Source organism: Triticum dicoccoides, chromosome 7B (assembly GCF_002162155.2).
Source record: "Triticum dicoccoides isolate Atlit2015 ecotype Zavitan chromosome 7B, WEW_v2.0, whole genome shotgun sequence".
NCBI classification, from domain to species: domain Eukaryota; kingdom Viridiplantae; phylum Streptophyta; class Magnoliopsida; order Poales; family Poaceae; genus Triticum; species Triticum dicoccoides.
In genome coordinates this window covers 547,295,602-547,315,315 of record NC_041393.1, presented here as the reverse complement: position 1 = coordinate 547,315,315, position 19,714 = coordinate 547,295,602, and the positions used below count along the sequence as shown (strand labels likewise).

The 19,714-nt window shown below is 46.9% G+C and overlaps 1 protein-coding gene across 1 annotated transcript; it reads right to left on the bottom strand.

Moving 5' to 3' along the window:
• Positions 1–8,636: 8,636 nt before the first annotated feature.
• LOC119335496 (cytochrome P450 CYP73A100-like) lies at positions 8,637–10,590 on the bottom strand. The gene has a single exon (XM_037607614.1). The coding sequence runs from the start codon at positions 10,527–10,529 to the stop codon at positions 8,931–8,933; it is 1,599 nt and encodes a 532-aa protein (XP_037463511.1). The 5' UTR covers positions 10,530–10,590; the 3' UTR covers positions 8,637–8,930.
• Between the last annotated feature and the right edge of the window lie 9,124 nt (positions 10,591–19,714).

Genomic DNA, 19,714 nt, shown 5'->3' with positions numbered 1-19,714 from the left:
TGGTGTTGATCATGTTTTGCACGCGAGAGAGGTTTAGTCAGCGGATCTGCGACATTCAGATCCGTGTGCACTTTGCAAATCTCTATGTCTCCATCTTGAACATTTTCACGGATGGAGTTGAAACGACGCTTGATGTGCCTGGTCTTCTTGTGAAACCTGGGCTCCTTGGCGAGGGCAATAGCTCCAGTGTTGTCACAGAAGAGTTTGATCGGCCCCGACGCATTGGGTATGACTCCTAGGTTGGTGATGAACTCCTTCACCCAAATCGCTTCATGCGCTGCCTCCGAGGCTGCTATATACTCCGCTTCACACGTAGATCCCGCCACGACGCTCTGCTTGCAGCTGCACCAGCTTACTGCTCCACCATTCAACATATACACGTATCCGGTTTGTGACTTAGAGTCATCCAGATCTGAGTCGAAGCTAGCGTCGACGTAACCCTTTACGACGAGCTCTTCGTCTCTTCCATAAACGAGAAACATGTCCTTTGTCCTTTTCAGGTACTTCAGGATATTCTTGACCGCTGTCCAGTGTTCCTTGCCGGGATTACTTTGGTATCTTGCTACCAAACTTACGGCAAGGTTTACATCGGGTCTGGTACACAGCATGGCATACATAATAGATCCTATGGCTGAAGCATAGGGGATGACACTCATCTCTTCTTTATCTTTTGCCGTGGTCGGTGACTGAGCCGAGCTCAATCTCACACCTTGTAACATAGGCAAGAACCCCTTCTTGGACTGATCCATTTTGAACCTCTTCAAAATCTTATCAAGGTATGTGCTTTGTGTAAGACCTATGAGGCGTCTCGATCTATCTCTATAGATCTTGATGCCTAATATATAAGCAGCTTCTCCAAGGTCCTTCATTGAAAAACACTTATTCAAGTAGGCCTTAATGCTGTCCAGAAATTCTATATTATTTCCCATCAAGAGTATGTCATCTACATATAATATGAGAAATGCTACAGAGCTCCCACTCACTTTCTTGTAAACGCAGGCTTCTCCATAAGTCTGCATAAACCCAAACGCTTTGATCATCTCATCAAAGCGAATATTCCAACTCCGAGATGCTTGCACCAGCCCATAAATGGATCGCTAGAGCTTGCATACTTTGTTAGCGTTCTTAGGATCGACAAAACCTTCCGGCTGCATCATATACAGTTCTTCCTTAAGATGCCCGTTAAGGAATGCTGTTTTGACGTCCATCTGCCATATCTCATAATCATAGTATGCGGCAATTGCTAACATGATTCGGACGGACTTTAGCTTCGCTACGGGAGAGAAAGTCTCGTCGTAGTCAATCCCTTGAACTTGTCGATAACCCTTAGCGACAAGTCGAGCCTTATAGATTGTAACATTACCATCCTCGTCCGTCTTCTTCTTAAAGATCCATTTGTTTTCTATCGCTCGCCGATCATCGGGCAAGTCTGTCAAAGTCCATACTTTGTTTTCATACATGGCTTCTATCTCGGATTTCATGGCTTCAAGCCATTTGTTGGAATCCGGGCCCGCCATCGCTTCTTCATAGTTCGAAGGTTCATTGTTGTCTAACAACATGATTTCCAGGACAGGGTTGCCGTACCACTCTGGTGCGGAACGTGTCCTTGTGGACCTACGAAGTTCAGCAGTAACTTGATCCGAAGTACCTTGATCATCATCATTGTTTTCCTCTTCAGTTGGTGTGGGCATCACAGGAACGGTTTCCTGCGCTGCGCCACTTTCCCGCTCAAGAGGTAGTACTTCATCGAGTTCTACTTTCCTCCCACTTACTTCTTTCGAGAGAAACTCTTTTTCCAGAAAGCATCCGTTCTTGGCAACAAAGATCTTGCCTTCGGATCTTAAGTAGAAGGTATACCCAACAGTTTCCTTAGGGTATCCTATGAATACGCATTTTTCCGACTTGGGTTCGAGCTTTTCAGGTTGAAGTTTCTTGACATAAGCATCGCATCCCCAAACTTTTAGAAACGACAGCTTAGGTTTCTTTCCAAACCATAATTCATACGGTGTCATCTCAACGGATTTAGACGGTGCCCTATTTAAAGTGAATGTAGCTGTCTCTAGAGCGTATCCCCAAAATGATAGCGGTAAATCGGTAAGAGACATCATAGACCGCACCATATCCAATAGGGTGCGATTACGACGTTCGGACACACCGTTTCGCTGAGGTGTTCCAGGCGGCGTGAGCTGTGAAACGATTCCACATTTCCTTAAGTGTGTACCAAATTCGTGACTTAAGTATTCTCCTCCACGATCTGATCGTAAGAATTTTATCTTTCGGTCACGTTGATTCTCTACCTCATTCTGAAATTCCTTGAACTTTTCAAAGGTCTCAGACTTGTGTTTCATTAAGTAGACATACCCATATCTACTCAAGTCATCTGTGAGAGTGAGAACATAACGATATCCTCCGCGAGCCTCAACGCTCATTGGACCGCACACATCGGTATGTATGATTTCCAACAAGTTGGTTGCTCGCTCCATTGTTCCGGAGAACGGAGTCTTGGTCATTTTGCCCAAAAGGCATGGTTCGCACGTGTCAAACGATTCATAATCAAGAGACTCTAAAGGTCCATCGGCATGGAGCTTCTTCATGCGCTTGACACCAATGTGACCAAGGCGGCAGTGCCACAAGTATGTGGGACTATCGTTATCAACTTTAAATCTTTTGGCATCTACACTATGAACATGTGTAATATCACGCTCGAGATTCATTAAGAATAAACCATTGACCATCGGAGCATGACCATAAAACATATCTCTCATATAAATCGAACAACCATTATTCTCAGACTTAAATGAGTAGCCATCTCGTATTAAACGAGATCCAGATACAATGTTCATGCTCAAACTTGGCACTAAATAACAATTATTAAGGTTCAAAACTAATCCCGTAGGTAAATGTAGAGGCAGCGTGCCGACGGCGATCACATCGACTCTGGAACCATTCCCGACGCGCATCGTCACCTCGTCCTTCGCCAGTCTCCGTTTATTCCGCAGCTCCTGCTGTGAGTTACAAATATGAGCAACGGCACCGGTATCAAATACCCAGGAGTTACTACGAGTACTGGTAAGGTACACATCAATCACATGTATATCAAATATACCTTTGGTGTTGCCGGCCTTCTTATCTTCTAAGTATTTGGGGCAGTTCCGCTTCCAGTGACCCTTCCCCTTGCAATAAAAGCACTTAGTCTCAGGCTTGGGTCCATTCTTTGACTTCTTCCCGGTAACTGGCTTACCAGGCGCGGCAACATCTTTGCCGTCCTTCTTGAAGTTCTTCTTACCCTTGCCCTTCTTGAACTTAGTGGTCTTATTTACCATCAACACTTGATGTTCTTTCTTGATTTCAGCCTCTGCTGACTTCAGCATCGAGAACACTTGAGGAATGGTCTTTTCCATCCCCTGCATGTTGTAGTTCATCACAAAGCTCTTGTAGCTTGGTGGGAGCGACTGGAGGATTCTGTCAATGACCGCCTCATCTGGGAGGTTAATGTTCAGCTGGGTCATACGGTTGTGCAACCCAGACATCTTCAGGATGTGCTCACTGACAGAACTGTTTTCCTCCATCTTACAACTGTAGAACTTGTCGGAGACATCATATCTCTCGACCCGGGCATGAGCTTGAAAAACTAGTTTCAGCTCTTCGAACATCTCATATGCTCCGTGGTGCTCAAAACGCTTTTGGAGCCCCGGTTCTAAGCTGTAAAGCATGCCGCACTGAACGAGGGAGTAATCATCAGCACGAGACTGCCAAGCATTCATAATGTCTTGGTTCTCTGGGACGGGAGCGTCACCTAGTGGTCCTTCTAGGACATATTGTTTCCTGGCAGCTATGAGGATGATCCTCAGGTTCCGGACCCAGTCCGTATAGTTGCTGCCATCATCTTTCAGCTTGGTTTTCTCTAGGATCGCGTTGAAGTTCATGTTGACATTAGCGTTGGCCATTGATCTACAAGACATATTTGCAAAGGTTTTAGACTAAGTTCATGATAATAAAGTTCTAATCAAATTATGAACTCCCACTTAGATTAGACATCCTCTAGTCATCTAAGTGTTACACGATCCGAGTCGACTAGCCCGTGTCCGATCATCACGTGAGACGGACTAGTCATCGTCGGTGAACATTCTCATGTTGATCGTATCTTCCATACGACTCGTGTTCGACCTTTCGGTCTCCGTGTTCCGAGGCCATGTCTGCACATGCTAGGCTCGTCAAGTTAACCCTAAGTGTTTTCGCTGTGTAAAACTGTCTTACACCCGTTGTATGTGAACGTAAGAATCCATCACACCCGATCATCACGTGGTGCTTAGAAGCGACGAACTGTAGCAACGGTGCACAGTTAGGGGAGAACACTTCTTGAAATTTTTGTAAGGGATCATCTTATTTACTACCGTCGTCCTAAGTAAACAAGATGCATAAACATAATAAACATCACATGCAATTATATAGTTGTGACATGATATGGCCAATATCATATAGCTCCATTGATCTTCATCTTCGGGGCTCCATGATCATCTTGTCACCGGCTTGACACCATGATCTCCATCATCATGATCTCCACCAGCGTGTCTTCATGAAGTTGTCACGCCAACGACTACTTCTACTTCTATGACTAACATTTAGCAATAAAGTAAAGTAGTTTACATGGCGTTATTCAATGACACGCAGGTCATACAAAAATTAAAGACAACTCCTATGGCTCCTGCCGGTTGTCATACTCATCGACATGCAAGTCGTGAATCCTATTACAAAGAACATGATCTCATACATCACAATTCATCATTCATCACAACTTCTGGCCATATCACATCACATGATCAATCGCTGCAAAAACAAGTTAGACGTCCTCTAATTGTTGTTGCATCTTTTACGTGGCTGCAATTGGGTTCTAGCAAGAACGTTTTCTTACCTACGAATCACCACAACGTGATTTTGTCAACTTCTATTTACCCTTCATAAGGGCCCTGTTCATCGATTCCGCTCCAACTAAAGTGGGAGAGACAGACACCCGCCAGCCACCTTATGCAACTAGTGCATGTCAATCGGTGGAACCGGTCTCACGTAAGCGTACGTGTAAGGTTGGTCCGGGCCGCTTCATCCCACAATACCGTTGAGCAAGAAAAGACTAGTAGAGGCAAGTAAGATGACAAAATCCACGCCCACAACAAAATTGTGTTCTACTCGTGCAAAGAGAACTACGCATAGACCTAGCTCATGATGCCACTGTTGGGGAACGTTGCAGAAAATTAAAATTTTTCCTACGGTTTCACCAAGATCCATCTATGAGTTCATCTAAGCAACGAGTCAAGGGAGAGAGTTTGCATCTACATACCACTTGTAGATCGCGTGCGGAAGCTTGCAAGGTGATGATGTAGTCGTACTCGACGTGATTCGAATCACCGATGACCAAGTGCTGAACGGACAGCACCTCCGCGTTCAACACACGTACGGGACGGGAGACGTCTCCTCCTTCTTTGATCCAGCAAGGGGGAAGGAGAGGTTGAGGAAGACAGCTCCACCGGCAGCACGACGGCCTGGTGATGGTGGAGAGGCAGTACTCCGACAGGGCTTCGCCAAGCACACAACGAAGGAGGAGAGGTGTTGGGGAGGGGAGGGCTGCGCCTTGGAGGGTGGTGCGGCTGCCCTCCCCTCACCCCTCTATTTATAGGGGGAAGGGAGAAGGGGGCCGGCCCCCTAGAACCCATCTAGGGGGGGTGCGGCGGCCTAGGGGAGAGGGGAGAGGGTGGCTTGCCCCCCAAGCCAAGGGGGCGCCCCCTCTAGGGTTCCCCCCTCAACCCTAGGCGCATGGGCCCAAGGGAGGGGGTGCGGCCAGCCCACCAGGGGCTGGCTCCCTGCCCCACGCAGCCCATGTGGCCCCCCGGGAGGGGTGGCCCCTCCCGGTGGACCCCCGGAACCCTTCCGGTGGCCCCGGTACAATACCGGTATGACCCCGAAACTTCCCGGTGTCCGTTTGACAACTTCCCATATATAAATCTTTACCTCCGGACCCTTCCGGATCTCCTCGTGACGTCCAGGATCCCATTCGGGACTCCGAACAACATTCGGTAGTCACATACTAGTCTTCCCAATAACCCTAGCGTCACCGAACCTTAAGTGTGTAGACCCTACGGGTTCGGGAGACATGCAGACATGACCGAGACGCTCTCAGTCAATAACCAACAGCGGGATCTGGATACCCATGATGGCTCCCACATGCTCCTCGATGTTGTCATCGGATGAACCACGATGTCGAGGATTCGATCAAACCCTGTATGCAATTCCCTTTGTCAATCGGTACGTTACTTGTCCGAGACTCGATCGTCGGTATCCCAATACCTTGTTCAGTCTCGTTACCGGCAAGTCACTTTACTCGTACCGTAATGCATGATCCCGTGTCCAACACCTTGGTCACATCGAGCTCATTATGATGATGCATTACCGAGTGGGCCCAGAGATACCTCTCCGTCATACGGAGTGACAAATCCCAGTCTCGATCCGTGTCAACCTAACAGATGCTTTCGGAGATACCTGTAATGCACCTTTATAGTCACCCAGTTATGTTGTGACGTTTGATACACCCAAGACACTCTTACGGTATCCGGGAGTTACACGATCTCATGGTCGAAGGAAGAGATACTTGACACTGGCAAAGCTCTAGCAAAACGAACTACACGATCTTTTATGCTATGCTTAGGATTGGGTCTTGTCCATCACATCATTCTCCTAATGATGTGATCCCGTTATCAACGACATCCAATGTCCATAGTCAGGAAACCATGACTATCTGTTGATCACAACGAGCTAGTCAACTAGAGGCTCACCAGGGACATATTGTGGTCTAAGTATTCACACGTGTATTACGATTTCCGGATAATACAGTTATAGCATGAATAAAAGACATTTATCATGAACATTGAAATATAATAATACTTTTATTATTGCCTCTAGGGCATATTTCCAACAAACCCTGCCTCTCGTGATCCTGTACGGTAGAGGGGCGATAAGTTTTCGTGATCCTGTATGGTAGAGGGGCGATCAGGTTTTTGGGGAGCGCACTTACGCGATTGCCAATGACGACTACTTCGCCAACGACGACTTCTTCGCCGATCTCGGCAACCTCTTCCTCAACGACATGGTCGACAACATCAGTGCCAACGGTTCTGCTCCCGCCGCACCGTATGTGATCTTGTCCTCTTTGTTTGAGATCGTGCTAGAATTCCTATTCCTAGTCTGTGGCTTAGATACGATGTGTTCATCTACTGTAGTGATCCGCATGATTAGTTTAATTTTTGCTATAGCAGCTATAATTTATTTATGGTTTGTTCGAATTAAATCTTATAGTAATTTGCTCATATATTCAATGATAGTTAGGATGCAATCGAGCTATGAATGAGTGAAAGCTCTCTTATGAACTAGTGAGGGTGCATCCATGCGAAAACCCGAAGCTCATTTGCGAAGGTTCAACATTAAAATATAGTACAAATCAAGTTTTATAAAAGATGTGCCGACCAGAGTAAACTTACGTGCATGCCTCGGTTTCTAGTTTTAGAGGGACGCTAAGGCCTTGTACAATGGGAGATGCTTAGGGGAGGTGCTTAGAGAAATAAACCAGGTTTTTTTTAAGCACCGGTGCTTATTTGTACCGGATAGACGCTTAACTAAGCGTCTCTCCTGTAGAAATAGGCACCGGTGCTTCAGAAAAATCCAGTTTATTTTTCTAAGCATCTCTCTAAGCACCTCCCATTGTACAAGGCCTAAGAGCATCTCTAGCAGACCCCGCATAAGTGGTCAAACCCGCAAATTTTTTGCATTTTACAGTTTTGGGCGAAAAAAGTGTCCAGGACAGAAACCATAAAAGTAGTTCAACCCGTAAAAATTTTAAGGGCCACTGCAAATTCACACTCGGAACCCTTATCTTTGGAGGTTGGAGGGCCGAATATAGGGGCCCCGGTATACCGGTCAAACCTCGTCGAAGCAAACACGCCGCCGCGGAGTTTGCCGGAATCCGCCCTAAACTCGCCGAAATTCATCACCGCACACCGGAAAAGGCCGCTAGACGCCGCAATCGATCGCCACCGGTTCGAATTGGACGAGCTCGACATCGCCATGGCCTCCCATGACCTCAGCTTGGCCCCCGGAATCCTACGGCGTGACAGGCAAAGGGGCACGACTCGGCTAGCAATAGAGCAAGGCGCGGACGACGGAGGCAACGGGGCGTGGCCGGAAAGCTGTGCGCGGACGACGGAGGCGACGGGGCGTGGCCGGCGAGGCTGGGCGCGACCGGCGCGGTGATGGGGTGCGCCCGTCAGGGGCGGGGCACGGCCGACGGGCGACGGGACGCGGCCGACGGGCGACGGGGCATGGCCTGCGGGCGACGGGGCGCGGCCGACGGGGTTGGGCGCGGCCGGCGTGGCCGGCTGGAGGAAGGGACGACAGCGGCCGGACTAGAGGCCGGCCACGAATATACATTTTTACGAATCCATTTGGGGGGTCTGCATCTGTGCCAGTCCGAGCCAGCCCGTAAAAGCGATTTTGCGCGAACTGTAAACGCGTTTTGCGGGCCGGCAGGATGCGGGGTCTGCTAGAGTTGCTCTAAGAACGAACCGAGCGGAGCACCATACTTCACATTGTGGAATGAATGGCAATAGCATTTCGATTTGCACCCCAGAAAAACATTTCGATTTGCAAAATACACCCTGTACATTTCTTAAAGCTGAAAAGCGTTATGTAAACTCATTTCTTAAAGCTGAAAAGCATTATGTAAACCCCTTACGCAGAGGCCACGCGTGATCCTCCTTTTTTAAACGAAAAAATGTAAACCCCTTAAATCAACTGACATACTTTCCTGTAATCTAGTAGTACTGTATTTGTAATCCGAAGAGTAATTGTGCATGTGGATCGGGCTTTTGGGTTGAAGAAGTAATTGCTCATGCTGAGATGGGGTGGAAGGCGACGACGGAATGGTTGGCAATGTGCAGGCTGAACTGCCCGCCTTTCTCGCTCACGTCGAGCTTGTCCACGCCTGGCGGGGGCACCATCTCGAAGCTCCTCACCAGCTTCCCCACGATGAGCGCCAGGATGGGCAGCGCCAGGATGATACCGGGGCAGCTGCGCCGCCCCACGCCGAACGGGAGGAACCGGAAGTCCACCTTGCCGCCGACCGTGGCGTCCACGTTGCTCTCCTCGCCCAAGAACCTCTCCGGGCAGAACTCCTCCGGCTTCTCCCATAGCTCCGGGTTGTTGGCCAGCCACCAGGCGTTGACGACGACCTTGGAGCCCTTGGGAATGGTGTAGCCGCCGAGGCTGGCCTCCTCCAGGTTCATGTGGGGGACGAGGAGCGGGATCGGGGAGTGCAGCCGCAGCGTCTCCTTGATCACGGCCTGCAGGTACGGCAGCTTGCTGATGCTGGACTCGGTGATGGGCTCGTCGTCGCCGAGCACGTCCCTGATCTCGCCGCGGACCTTGCGCTGCACGTCCGGGTGGTTCACCACCTCGGCCAGCGCCCACTCGATGGACCATAGCGTCGTCTCGATGGCCGCGACGTTGATGTTCTCGACGATGTAGATGACGTTCTCCGGCGTGATCTCGCCGCTCTTCTCTGCTGCGAGGATGTGGTCGATCGCGCATCGGAGCTTGTTCTTGTCTTCTCCAGGAGTCTCCATCACCTTCCTTCTCTTCTCCACGTAGTTGGCGTTGAAGAAGGCCAGCCTCCTGGTCTGCAGGTCCCTGCATTTGTTGAGGTAGCCACGCAAGAAGGGCCTGAGGATGGGGATGAAGTCGCCGTAGTTGTAGTCGAAGCTCTGCGCGAGGCGGCTGCGCTCCGAGTTGAACTTGGTGGCCTCCACGAACATGGGGTCGTCCACGGACTCGAAGCGGGCGTCGAACATCATGCGGTACATGATGTTGTAGAGCATGAGCTGCAGCCTGCGGCGCACCACGACGCCGGCGCCGAGGGCGGCGGAGTCGCCGCGCAGGTCGGACACCACGTCGTCCATCTCGGCCTCCCACATGGAGCGGTACTGCTGCACCACGCGCGCTGTGAAGAAGGGCAGCGTCATGACGCGGCGCATGCGGCGCCAGTGGTCGCCGTACTCGGTGAAGACCATGTCGGCGCCGTTGGCCGTGAAGATGTCGAAGACGACGTTCCGCGGGCGGGAGCCGAACTCCACGCCCTGCGTGTGGAGCACCTCCGTGGCCAGCCGCGGGTCCGACACCACCACCAGGTTGCGCACGCCCAGCCGCAGCCGGAACACGGGGCCGTACCGCGCCGACAGCCGCGCCAGGAAGCGGTGGTTGAGGTCGTTGCCCACCTGCAGCCAGTTGCCGAACACCGGCACGGCCGCGGGCCCGGGAGGAGCGCCGGCGCCGGCGCCGCCTCCCGCTCCAACGGCGATGGCGACGGCGACGAGGGCGGCCGCTGCCGGCAGCAGCGCGGGGTGCGGTGCATGGAGGAACGATTTGAGGAGCCAGTACACGGCCAAGGAGGCTGCCGTGGCGAAGGCCACCCTGCGCGCGGAGACAGCCATGCTGTGCTCTGCGCGGGTGCTAGCTTGGCGTGCAATAGTGTACTATGTGTGTTTGAGCTGGTGCGGATGCTATGATGTTGTTGGTTGCTGTGAAGGTGCCATGTTCCATGGCGTGCTTATATAGCGCCGGCCGTGGGTTTGACTGACAATGGTAGGTGGGTCGTCGTATCGTATGTGTGAGCGGGGAAGGCCAAGGCACACGAGGGGATGCGGCAAAAGTTGATGGTTTTGGGCGGAACCCGTGTGCCAGCCTGGGAAACAGGGTAGGCGGGAGTGGGGTTTGGCGGAGGCGAGACGTGGGTTTGCCATGAGATAGACGACGCCGCTCCTGTGTGGTCAGAATTGAGAATTTAGACTGCGCTGGTTGGTGGGCAAATTCGTTTGACCGCTCTGAAGGACCTGGTCACGCTCGGCCTTCAACCGTGCTGCATGGCGCTGCTGCGCCGGCGAGATCCTTTTCTTTCTTTCAATCAACCGTACGTGCTCGACCAGAAACAGTTTCCTTAATCACTGACTACTAGCACAATGTATGTATTCTGCAAATCGAAACGTCATTGTCATTCATTCACCCCTCTAAAGTTCGAGGCAAATGAACACATTTTTTGTTCGTCGTCTCCGGGCTATATATCCTCGTGGAACTCAGGTCATTGAATCAAATTAATAACCTTAATGAATAACTAATGGTTTCTCTTCTTTTAGCCACCCTCTTTCTCATTAACAAATGTGGCGTATGGTGCCCTGCTCGGTTCGTTGTTAGCATCCTTCTGAAAATAGAAACCGGGGTACATGCCTAAGTTTACTTTGGTCGGCACATCATATTATATAACTTGGTTTGCATATTTTAACGATGAACCATCTCAAAGAGCTTCAGGTTTTCAAGTAAATTGGACGCACCCACTAGTTCATACGAGAGCTTTACCGAAAAAGCATACAAGAGCTTTCACTCATTCATAGCTCGATGTGCAGCCTAACTACATGGTAAACTCTATTCCTTGCATTAGTATCGATTATAAAGTCCTTCTCTTGGCCTAATGATTAGATACAGAAGTGTAGCGCTTTCTGTTTTTGACTTCTTATAACTCCTCATTATGTTCTCCTGGCAATGATTAGGGCATGTGATTTAAAATTATGTTGAGATTCTTCATAACATGTTGATTGGTTAAAATAGCACAAACATGAAACAAGTGATTGTATTCCGCCCTGTATCTCGGGTTAACCTAGAAGTGATTTCCATCTTTACATACTACCTATAGAAGATTATCGTTTTGTTGCCCATAAATATTGACATTCTTTCTAAACCTTTGACATTGGTGATTTTGATTTGATGCATTTGGCTATCAAAGAATATGTGAGAACTTCTTTTATATGCATTGAGGTAGTTTAATATTTTAATACAAACCATTTTCAAACATCTTTATTATTGGTTTAGACTTGCTAAATGTGTTTGCATCAGTTAATCAAGTTCATGATAGGTAGCATTTAGATACAAAAAATATCTTTTTTATCATCTTCATGCTCGAGGTCGAGCAAATGATGTTGATACGTCTCCAAGGTATCTAAATTTTTTGTATGTTTCATGCCTATAATCCTTGAAGTATGCATTGTCCTATAAATTCAGTTCGTTTTTTTGGTTATTTTTGAATTTTAGAAGAAGAAAAACCAAAGCTCCATGAAAATTCCAACAAAACCTGGTAGGAAATTTCACGACACCGGAGGACCAAAGTCCAACACCTAGGGTGGCCCACGGGGCGTAGGCGCACTGTGTAGGCACCCAGATGCTACCGACGTCTATGGACCCTAGGGCACCCATCAACTGCCTCTGGTGCCTGATGGTTTTATATACCCCCAAAACTCATACCCAATTTATGGTGCATTTCTTTTTGCCATCAACACTTCGCATTTCGGGGCGATCTTTGATTTCAGTCCTGATCTGGTACTCTGTCGGAGGAGGAATTCATCTTCATTACCACCAACTTCAATGGTTCATCATCAATAAATAACGATGTATTTTAGCAAACATCTGATACCGCATTATTGACCTCACATCATTGGAGCTTATTGATGTCAATGACAATCATCATCTTCAAGTTATTCCACGTAGGACTTGTAGAGATTCTTTTCTCACAATGATTTTCTCCCACACCTCCTTGCTGACGACAATGCAGTCGTCCCTGTGCGTCTTGTACGCAGTGGTGTTGACGCTCACTGCTTCGAGTCATACTCCAACAAGGCCTCCATCACTCGAGATGATAGTGTTGGAAGCTATCTTATTAGATAATTTCTATGATGGTGTCGTCGGTGAAAAAATAAAAGAGCACTCATGTCAAACCGCCATGTGTGATGGACATAAAAAATATAAAATGGTAAATAACTTTACAAAACATATTATCATGTGTTTGTTGATAAGATTTGTCTTTCTCAAATGGATAAAAAATGGCACTCCGATGTAGATATTGCTTGGTGGTAGGATGTCGAGGAGGTGTCTAGCCTCATCGTTGTTGAGCCTGATCGTTTGGGCGAAGACGGTAGAATCAAATGCACCAGCCTCGCCATTGTCGGCATAGAGAATATTCATCTTGGGCATTGGTCCTCTCATGGAAAAACATATCATTTCTCCCCTCTCCCCATGTTAGACCATTGTCAGTAATGAACAAGTCCCATCCCTCGCCTCCCTCGCGGATCCTTTTTGATTCTTTCTCCAGTTCAATGTTGTATGTGCCCCTCAACACCCTCAAATAGCACACTCCCTCCTATTAATTCATTAAACCGCATCCTTATGTTGCATGTGACAATATGTGCAACAAAAGCAAAAGAAAAACGCATTAGATAAATGGTAAAAGTACTAAAAGAAAAACACAAATGGTTACAAGTGTATGAAAAAGAATAGTTTGTTACCACCGAACTTAAGAACCCCTTTACCAGATAGATAATGAACAATGGTCCACTCGAAAGGCTTCTTGTGCACCTATACATACATACCTTCCATGCCATATCCTGTTAGAGAAGATTTAACCTTGGGATATTTACAAGTGCAATATAAGCATCAAGCACAACTAGCAATTTACAAGATAAATACACTATCATCTAAGAACTAAATTTGGATGTGGTGAACTTTGGACAATCTGCAAGATCAACTATAGCCACAAGCACTAGCAATCCAAGTACAACTAGCATTTCACGAGATCAATACCTATCATCCAAGTGAAAGGGCTAGTTATCGACTAGAGGGGGGGGGGGTGAATAGGGGATTTTTATGAAAGTCTTCAAAACATGGGAGTTTCGAAGACAAACAATAGAAATGACACTATTTGTATGCAGCGGAAGCTAGACTACACTAGACAAGCCATAGTCAAGTATTCAATGAAGTGAAAGGACGAAGCCTATTAGCAGCTAGGTAGTAAAGATCGGGATGGAAGATAGTATGAAGCCAATCAGGACAAGTAGTCACACAGTGAAGTCAAACGGATAATGCAAGCAGGCAATGACTTCACGAAGACAAACTGTAAGTAAAGAGAAGTGAGAGATAGAACCAGTAGCTTCGGGAGGACAGAGATTTGTTTGACCAGTTCCACTTGCTGTGACAACTGTATGTCTGGTTAGGGAGGCTGAGATTCAACTCAGAAGACCGTGTCTTCACCTTATTCCCCTTGAGCTAAGGACACCTAGTCCCCTTCCAATCACTCTGGTAAGTCTTCAAGGTAGACTTCTAAACCTTCACAGACTTCGTTCACCGGCAATCCACAATGACTCTTGGATGCTCAGAACGCGGCGCCTAACCGGCTGGAGGATTCACAGTCCTCAAGTGTAACAAGTCTTCAGATCACACGAACAGAAAGACTTCAGTGATGCCAAACACTTTTTGGGCTCTGGGTGGTTTGGGCTCTGTCCTCACAAGGATTCTCTCTCAAAAGCTTTGGAGGTGGGTTGCTCTCAAACGACTAAAGCCGTGTACTAACTCTGAGCAGCCACCAATTTATGGGGTAGGGGGTGGGCTATTGGCACGTGCCCGCGCGCTGACAAGGACGAGTACGGCCCGGTCGCTTACCCCCGTTCTGGTCGAACCGCTTCGGCCTCCCCGACCACCATCTCTCCCCCCTTAAACCCTAGGTCGCCTGAGGGCTATGGCATTGGTGACCCGCTAGGCGACGACGAGGGCGTAGACGGCGGCGGATTCCTCCCGTGCTTAAGTAGAGGCTCGGATGGCGGAATGTACGGTGATGACGACGGCTACGACAGTGGCGATGACTCTAGCTCTGCTTACCCACCGACGACGACGATCTTTCGGAGGCGTTGCTATCCATGGATCAGTGATTGCGGATGGCGACTCTAGCTCTGCTTTATAACCCTGGTAGTATATTTTTTTTTCTTGTTTTACTTTAATTTCCTACCGTACTCTCAAATTTGCTAGGGTACTTCACTGCTTGCTCCCAAATAAGTTGAGATGTTTATTCAATTAGGCAGGTTAATCTTTGGCTAAGGTTCCTAGTGTTACTTTAATTTGGCAGGTCCAAAATTTTACTTGTGTTACTTTAATTGATTTATCTTACTGTTAACTGAAAGAGGAAACTATATTGATTCATGTTCTGTTAATTGTAATATTAAACTTATTTGAAATTTCCTTTATTTTGTAGTATCCATGTGAACATAAAATTGTAAACTATATTGTTTTGTGTTCTCTTATGTTAACTAAAATTGTTAACTTACTGCCCCCTGGAGTTTGAGATCTTCAAAAAGAAGGGTCTACTTTTTTGTGGCAACCCCCTAGAGTTTGAAGTGTTGACAAAAAAGGGTCCAGTTTTTGACAAGTGCGGCGGGAATTTTCACTAGAAATTTCGGCAGCATAACACGTTGGGAAGAATCGCATGGACAATGGCAATACAAATTTATTTGACAAATAATGAAGTTGTCTTATTCATTCCAAAATTTCATTAACCCATTCCATAGCAGCAGAGGAATTTCCCCACAAATTTGCACATGCCAACATATATTTACCAAAAAAGAAGAAAGGATGTACAGAAACTCGAACAAGCAGATGTAGTATTTGCTTGTGCAAGAATCTGTATGGTGAGAATGTACATCTTGGCAAACCACCAGGGAAAGAGGCCCATTGGCCAAACATATAGGCCTACACCCAGAACTCCACACTAGGAAAACCAAGTTCAGAACTGCAACTTCATATCTTCAATGAAACTCGGCACCATCGAGATCCTTCGGTTCAATGCGGTGGCATCTCAAAGCAAAACCCCAAGAAAAGTGCAAGTCCACCAAGATAGGCATCTTACAGTTGAAAACTCATTTCATTGAAAGTCCATGACTGGGGACAACAGATAAACAAGGAGTAACTGTCATTGATATGAACAACAGCAGCAACAACAGCTAAACCGAGTGGCCAAAAAATAATATGCTTTGCTCACGATCACACTAAATATTGGGTGGCACTACCAGTAGAAGTCAAAAACAACAACATGCTTCGCTCAAAACCAAAAAGTTGATGAAACTGAGATACACATCCACTGTACATGAGCTAGCAAAAGTTAAGGACTGACGGACACAGAAACCAAGTGTTGGCGTGCCGCTATAGCATCATCTTTAACAAACTGATGGCCACAAAATTACTACAAAATTGGGATCACCATCAAACTCCACACCTACACACAAGTGTTGTGGGTGCAAGGAAAACAATAATATTACAGTGCACAAGAAGTTCCGAAAAGCAATGTATCAAGGGGGTGGGAAAGATTATAGGAGCACTTGCTATCACTTTTTTCATCCGAAAAATACACCATCTATACTGCCATCCTACATAACAAAGATCATAAATGAACCCCCAGGAAAATTATTCTTTTTAGTCCACAATGAAATGAGCATAATATTGACTCCACCCAAAGACAACTACTCCCTCCGTTTCTAAATACAATTGCTTTTAGATATTCCAATGCGGATTACATACGGTTTGCTCCGTATGTAGTCTGCATTGGAATCTCTAAAAAGATTTATATTTAGGAATGGAGGAAGCAGACATTATCCAGCAACCTGAGAAGGTTATAGATGAGTCGCTCTTGCTGCTATCCTCGTAAAACGATCACACTTATCGCATAACTCAGATCACTTGATGGTACATATAAAGAGTGTTACTATGTAACAATGTTATATATCAGGTCCCTCAAGTAGTTGTTCTGCGTTCTGGATCAACACTTGAGAAAAAAGGGGTACCTGAAGCTTTTCCTTTCGACCATGTGATTTATACGACCTGGTGCATAGAGCCTCCTGGGATCTTTTCACGTAGCATCTTCGGGTATGCAAGTAAACATAGGGAGACATGGTAGGCTGTCCAAGAAGAGAAGATGGTCCAGTTTTCAAATTTCTTGAACCCACAAAAGCCGGAACAAAATAATCCCATTGCAGTCAACATCTTAGATATCAAGGCATAGCTAGTACAGTAAACAAAAAACCAGAAATTAGAAAAACAGATCAAGCACCGAACCTACATTCAAATTCTTTGCTACTGATCCATGGTTGATGGTTTTACTTGCAATTAACTAATGCAGGAGATATTATTTCCCTTCTAGCAGTCGTTTTACAACAGAAAACCCCTATTTTCCTATGTGATAGTTCTGGTTTATGCATATATTCTCGCAACAGGACAAGCACTATTCCATTTCAGAAAAAGAAGGATAAGCTCAAGTTTCGACCCAAGGGAAGCTCACCTGTGCAAGTTGTAGCCAAGGACGGACATCAGCACCACCGTGGTTGCGGCGTGGCGAGCAAAACTTCCCAGTGGCTCTAGAAGCTCCGTCTATCCGTCGGTCTTCTCGCCCTCCCCAAGATCAAACTTCCTAGTGGTTGCGGGTCCAGACCACTACCTGGGCAGAGAGAGAGAGAGAGAGTGAGAGAGAGAGAGAGAGAGAGAGAGAGAGAGAGAACAAGATTAATTGGTGGCCTCAACCCATAGCCACAGGTTTTGATCAGGAGTAGTCTAACATATGCAACATAAGTATGAGTGCTACTGGAACAGACTTCTACAAAGTTTGATTAGGAGTTGACTAGCATATGCAGTATACAGTATGTTAGCAACAGCAAGCAGACCTTACAAGTTACTATCGTGCTGTCAAACACAACACCCATATCATTTTTTTTAATTTCCTATCCTAATGAAGTAAGCATTTCCGTCTTTTTAGGCAAGGCACACTAGGCATCTAAACGATTAAAATAAAATAAAAACAAGGGAGCAGAGCACCGAAGGTATGTAGGAAGCTCGCTGTTATTGTTCAGTATAAGTGTATCCGAAACCGACCAAACAAAGTATGAAAACTAGCACATTGATTCAGCTTTGCGTCAAGCATGTGGAAAATGGACTAATGCAGGGTCCATACGGGTATAACAAGCATCGGTTCAGTCAGGGACTCTGATTTATTGTGTAAATGGACTGATTATTGCAGTGTGAAATTCATATTCAGAAAAAAAACAAAGACTTTCAATTGAACCACTTGGTACTCAATTGAAAGATGCAAAACTACTTTTCCTCAGATATTCTTGTAAATAACTTCTAAACCTTGTTCGTGTTTTCCTATCCTACTGTGAGCTTGCATGTGACCACTTTGTAAGTGTGTCGGTGTATCCTCTTGGCATTTCATATCTTTTTAGGCAAGACACACTGCACTACAAAAAAATACACTTCCATGATAATACGTGTTTGTCACAGTAGGTCGCGTTCTCTGTCATGCATGTACATTCATGATAAATTTATGACAGAATCAAGATAGTCATACCTGTGCTGTCGTAGAAGTGTTCCATGACATTACCAAAATTATCATCATGAAAGTGTCCACTTCCATGACGATAAATCGCGCGTCATAGAAGTGCTTTCGTCAAGGGTGACCGACACGTGGCATCCACCGTAACGGAACATCATTAAGCTATCGGGTCGGATTTTGGATCCGATAACCCGTTAACAGCCACGACCAATGCCGATTTTCCACGTGTAAAATTCTCATTGGCTGACGGATCCACGCGTCAGCTCCGCGTTGGCACATGTGTCACTCATCCAACGGTCAAGATGACCTATGATATGTTGACATGTGGACCAGCCCAAAAGTGGCCCACAAAGTTTAAATGGGCTGGCCCAACCGAAGGCCCATAAGATTTAGCAGGCCATAATGGGCTGGCCCAGCTAAAGACCCACAAAATTTAGCAGACCATAATGGGCCGGCCCAGCTAAAGGCCCACACAAATTTGCACACCATAATGGGCCGGCCCAGCTAAAGGCCCACAAGATTTTGCGGACCACAATGGGCCAGCCCAGCTAAAGGCCCACAAGATTCTGTAGACCATAATGGGTTGGCCCAGCTAAAGGCCCAACATTCTCTGTCAAACCGGCCCGTCAACGGCCTGCCATAAACTTGTCATCAATGCGGCCCATGGTCACTTCTGGCCCGTTAATTGTCTGCTAAGTAATTGGGACGAATTACAGCCCGGTGTATTTCTGGCCTGTTAAAGGTCCGGCTTCATTTGGGCCCATTTACAGGCCATCAAAACTTTCGGCCCATAAACGACCATAAAAGATTTGGGTCATATTCGGCCACGTCTGACATTCGGCCTGTTAGAGGCCCACTATAGATTTGGGCCACTTTTGGCCTGTTGTCATTTCCGACCTGTTAATGCCGGACATAAACCATGGGCCATATGCGGCCCAACGTCATATAGGGCCCATTAACGGCCCATATAAAAATGACGATAATCTAGCCCGACCGAAGTTTCGGCCCGTTAAAGGCCCGTGTATTAGGTTGACGCATTTACGGCCCGTCCGAATTTTGGTCTGTCAAAGATCCTCATCGTAAATGGGTCACCATTTCGGCCTGCTAAGTCCAGTGGGTTATTTGGCACAATTAGGGCCCAATCTCACTTTCGGTCTATTAAAGGCCCATGTTCTTTATGGGCTCGAGATATTTACACCTGTAAAAGGCCTAATTTTACTAAGGGCCCAAATTATGTTTAGGCCTGTTAAAGGCCCACTATGGGCACATGCTTACCAGAAAAATATGAAAGCTTATACTGATTTAGGCCCAGATATTTTTAGTGGGATACATGCCAATTTCGGCCCGTAATCGTTTTAGCCCAATTGTAATGGGCCAGACGAATGTTGTCATGTTGGGCTCCTACGAAGCTTTCGGCCGAATACATTACTA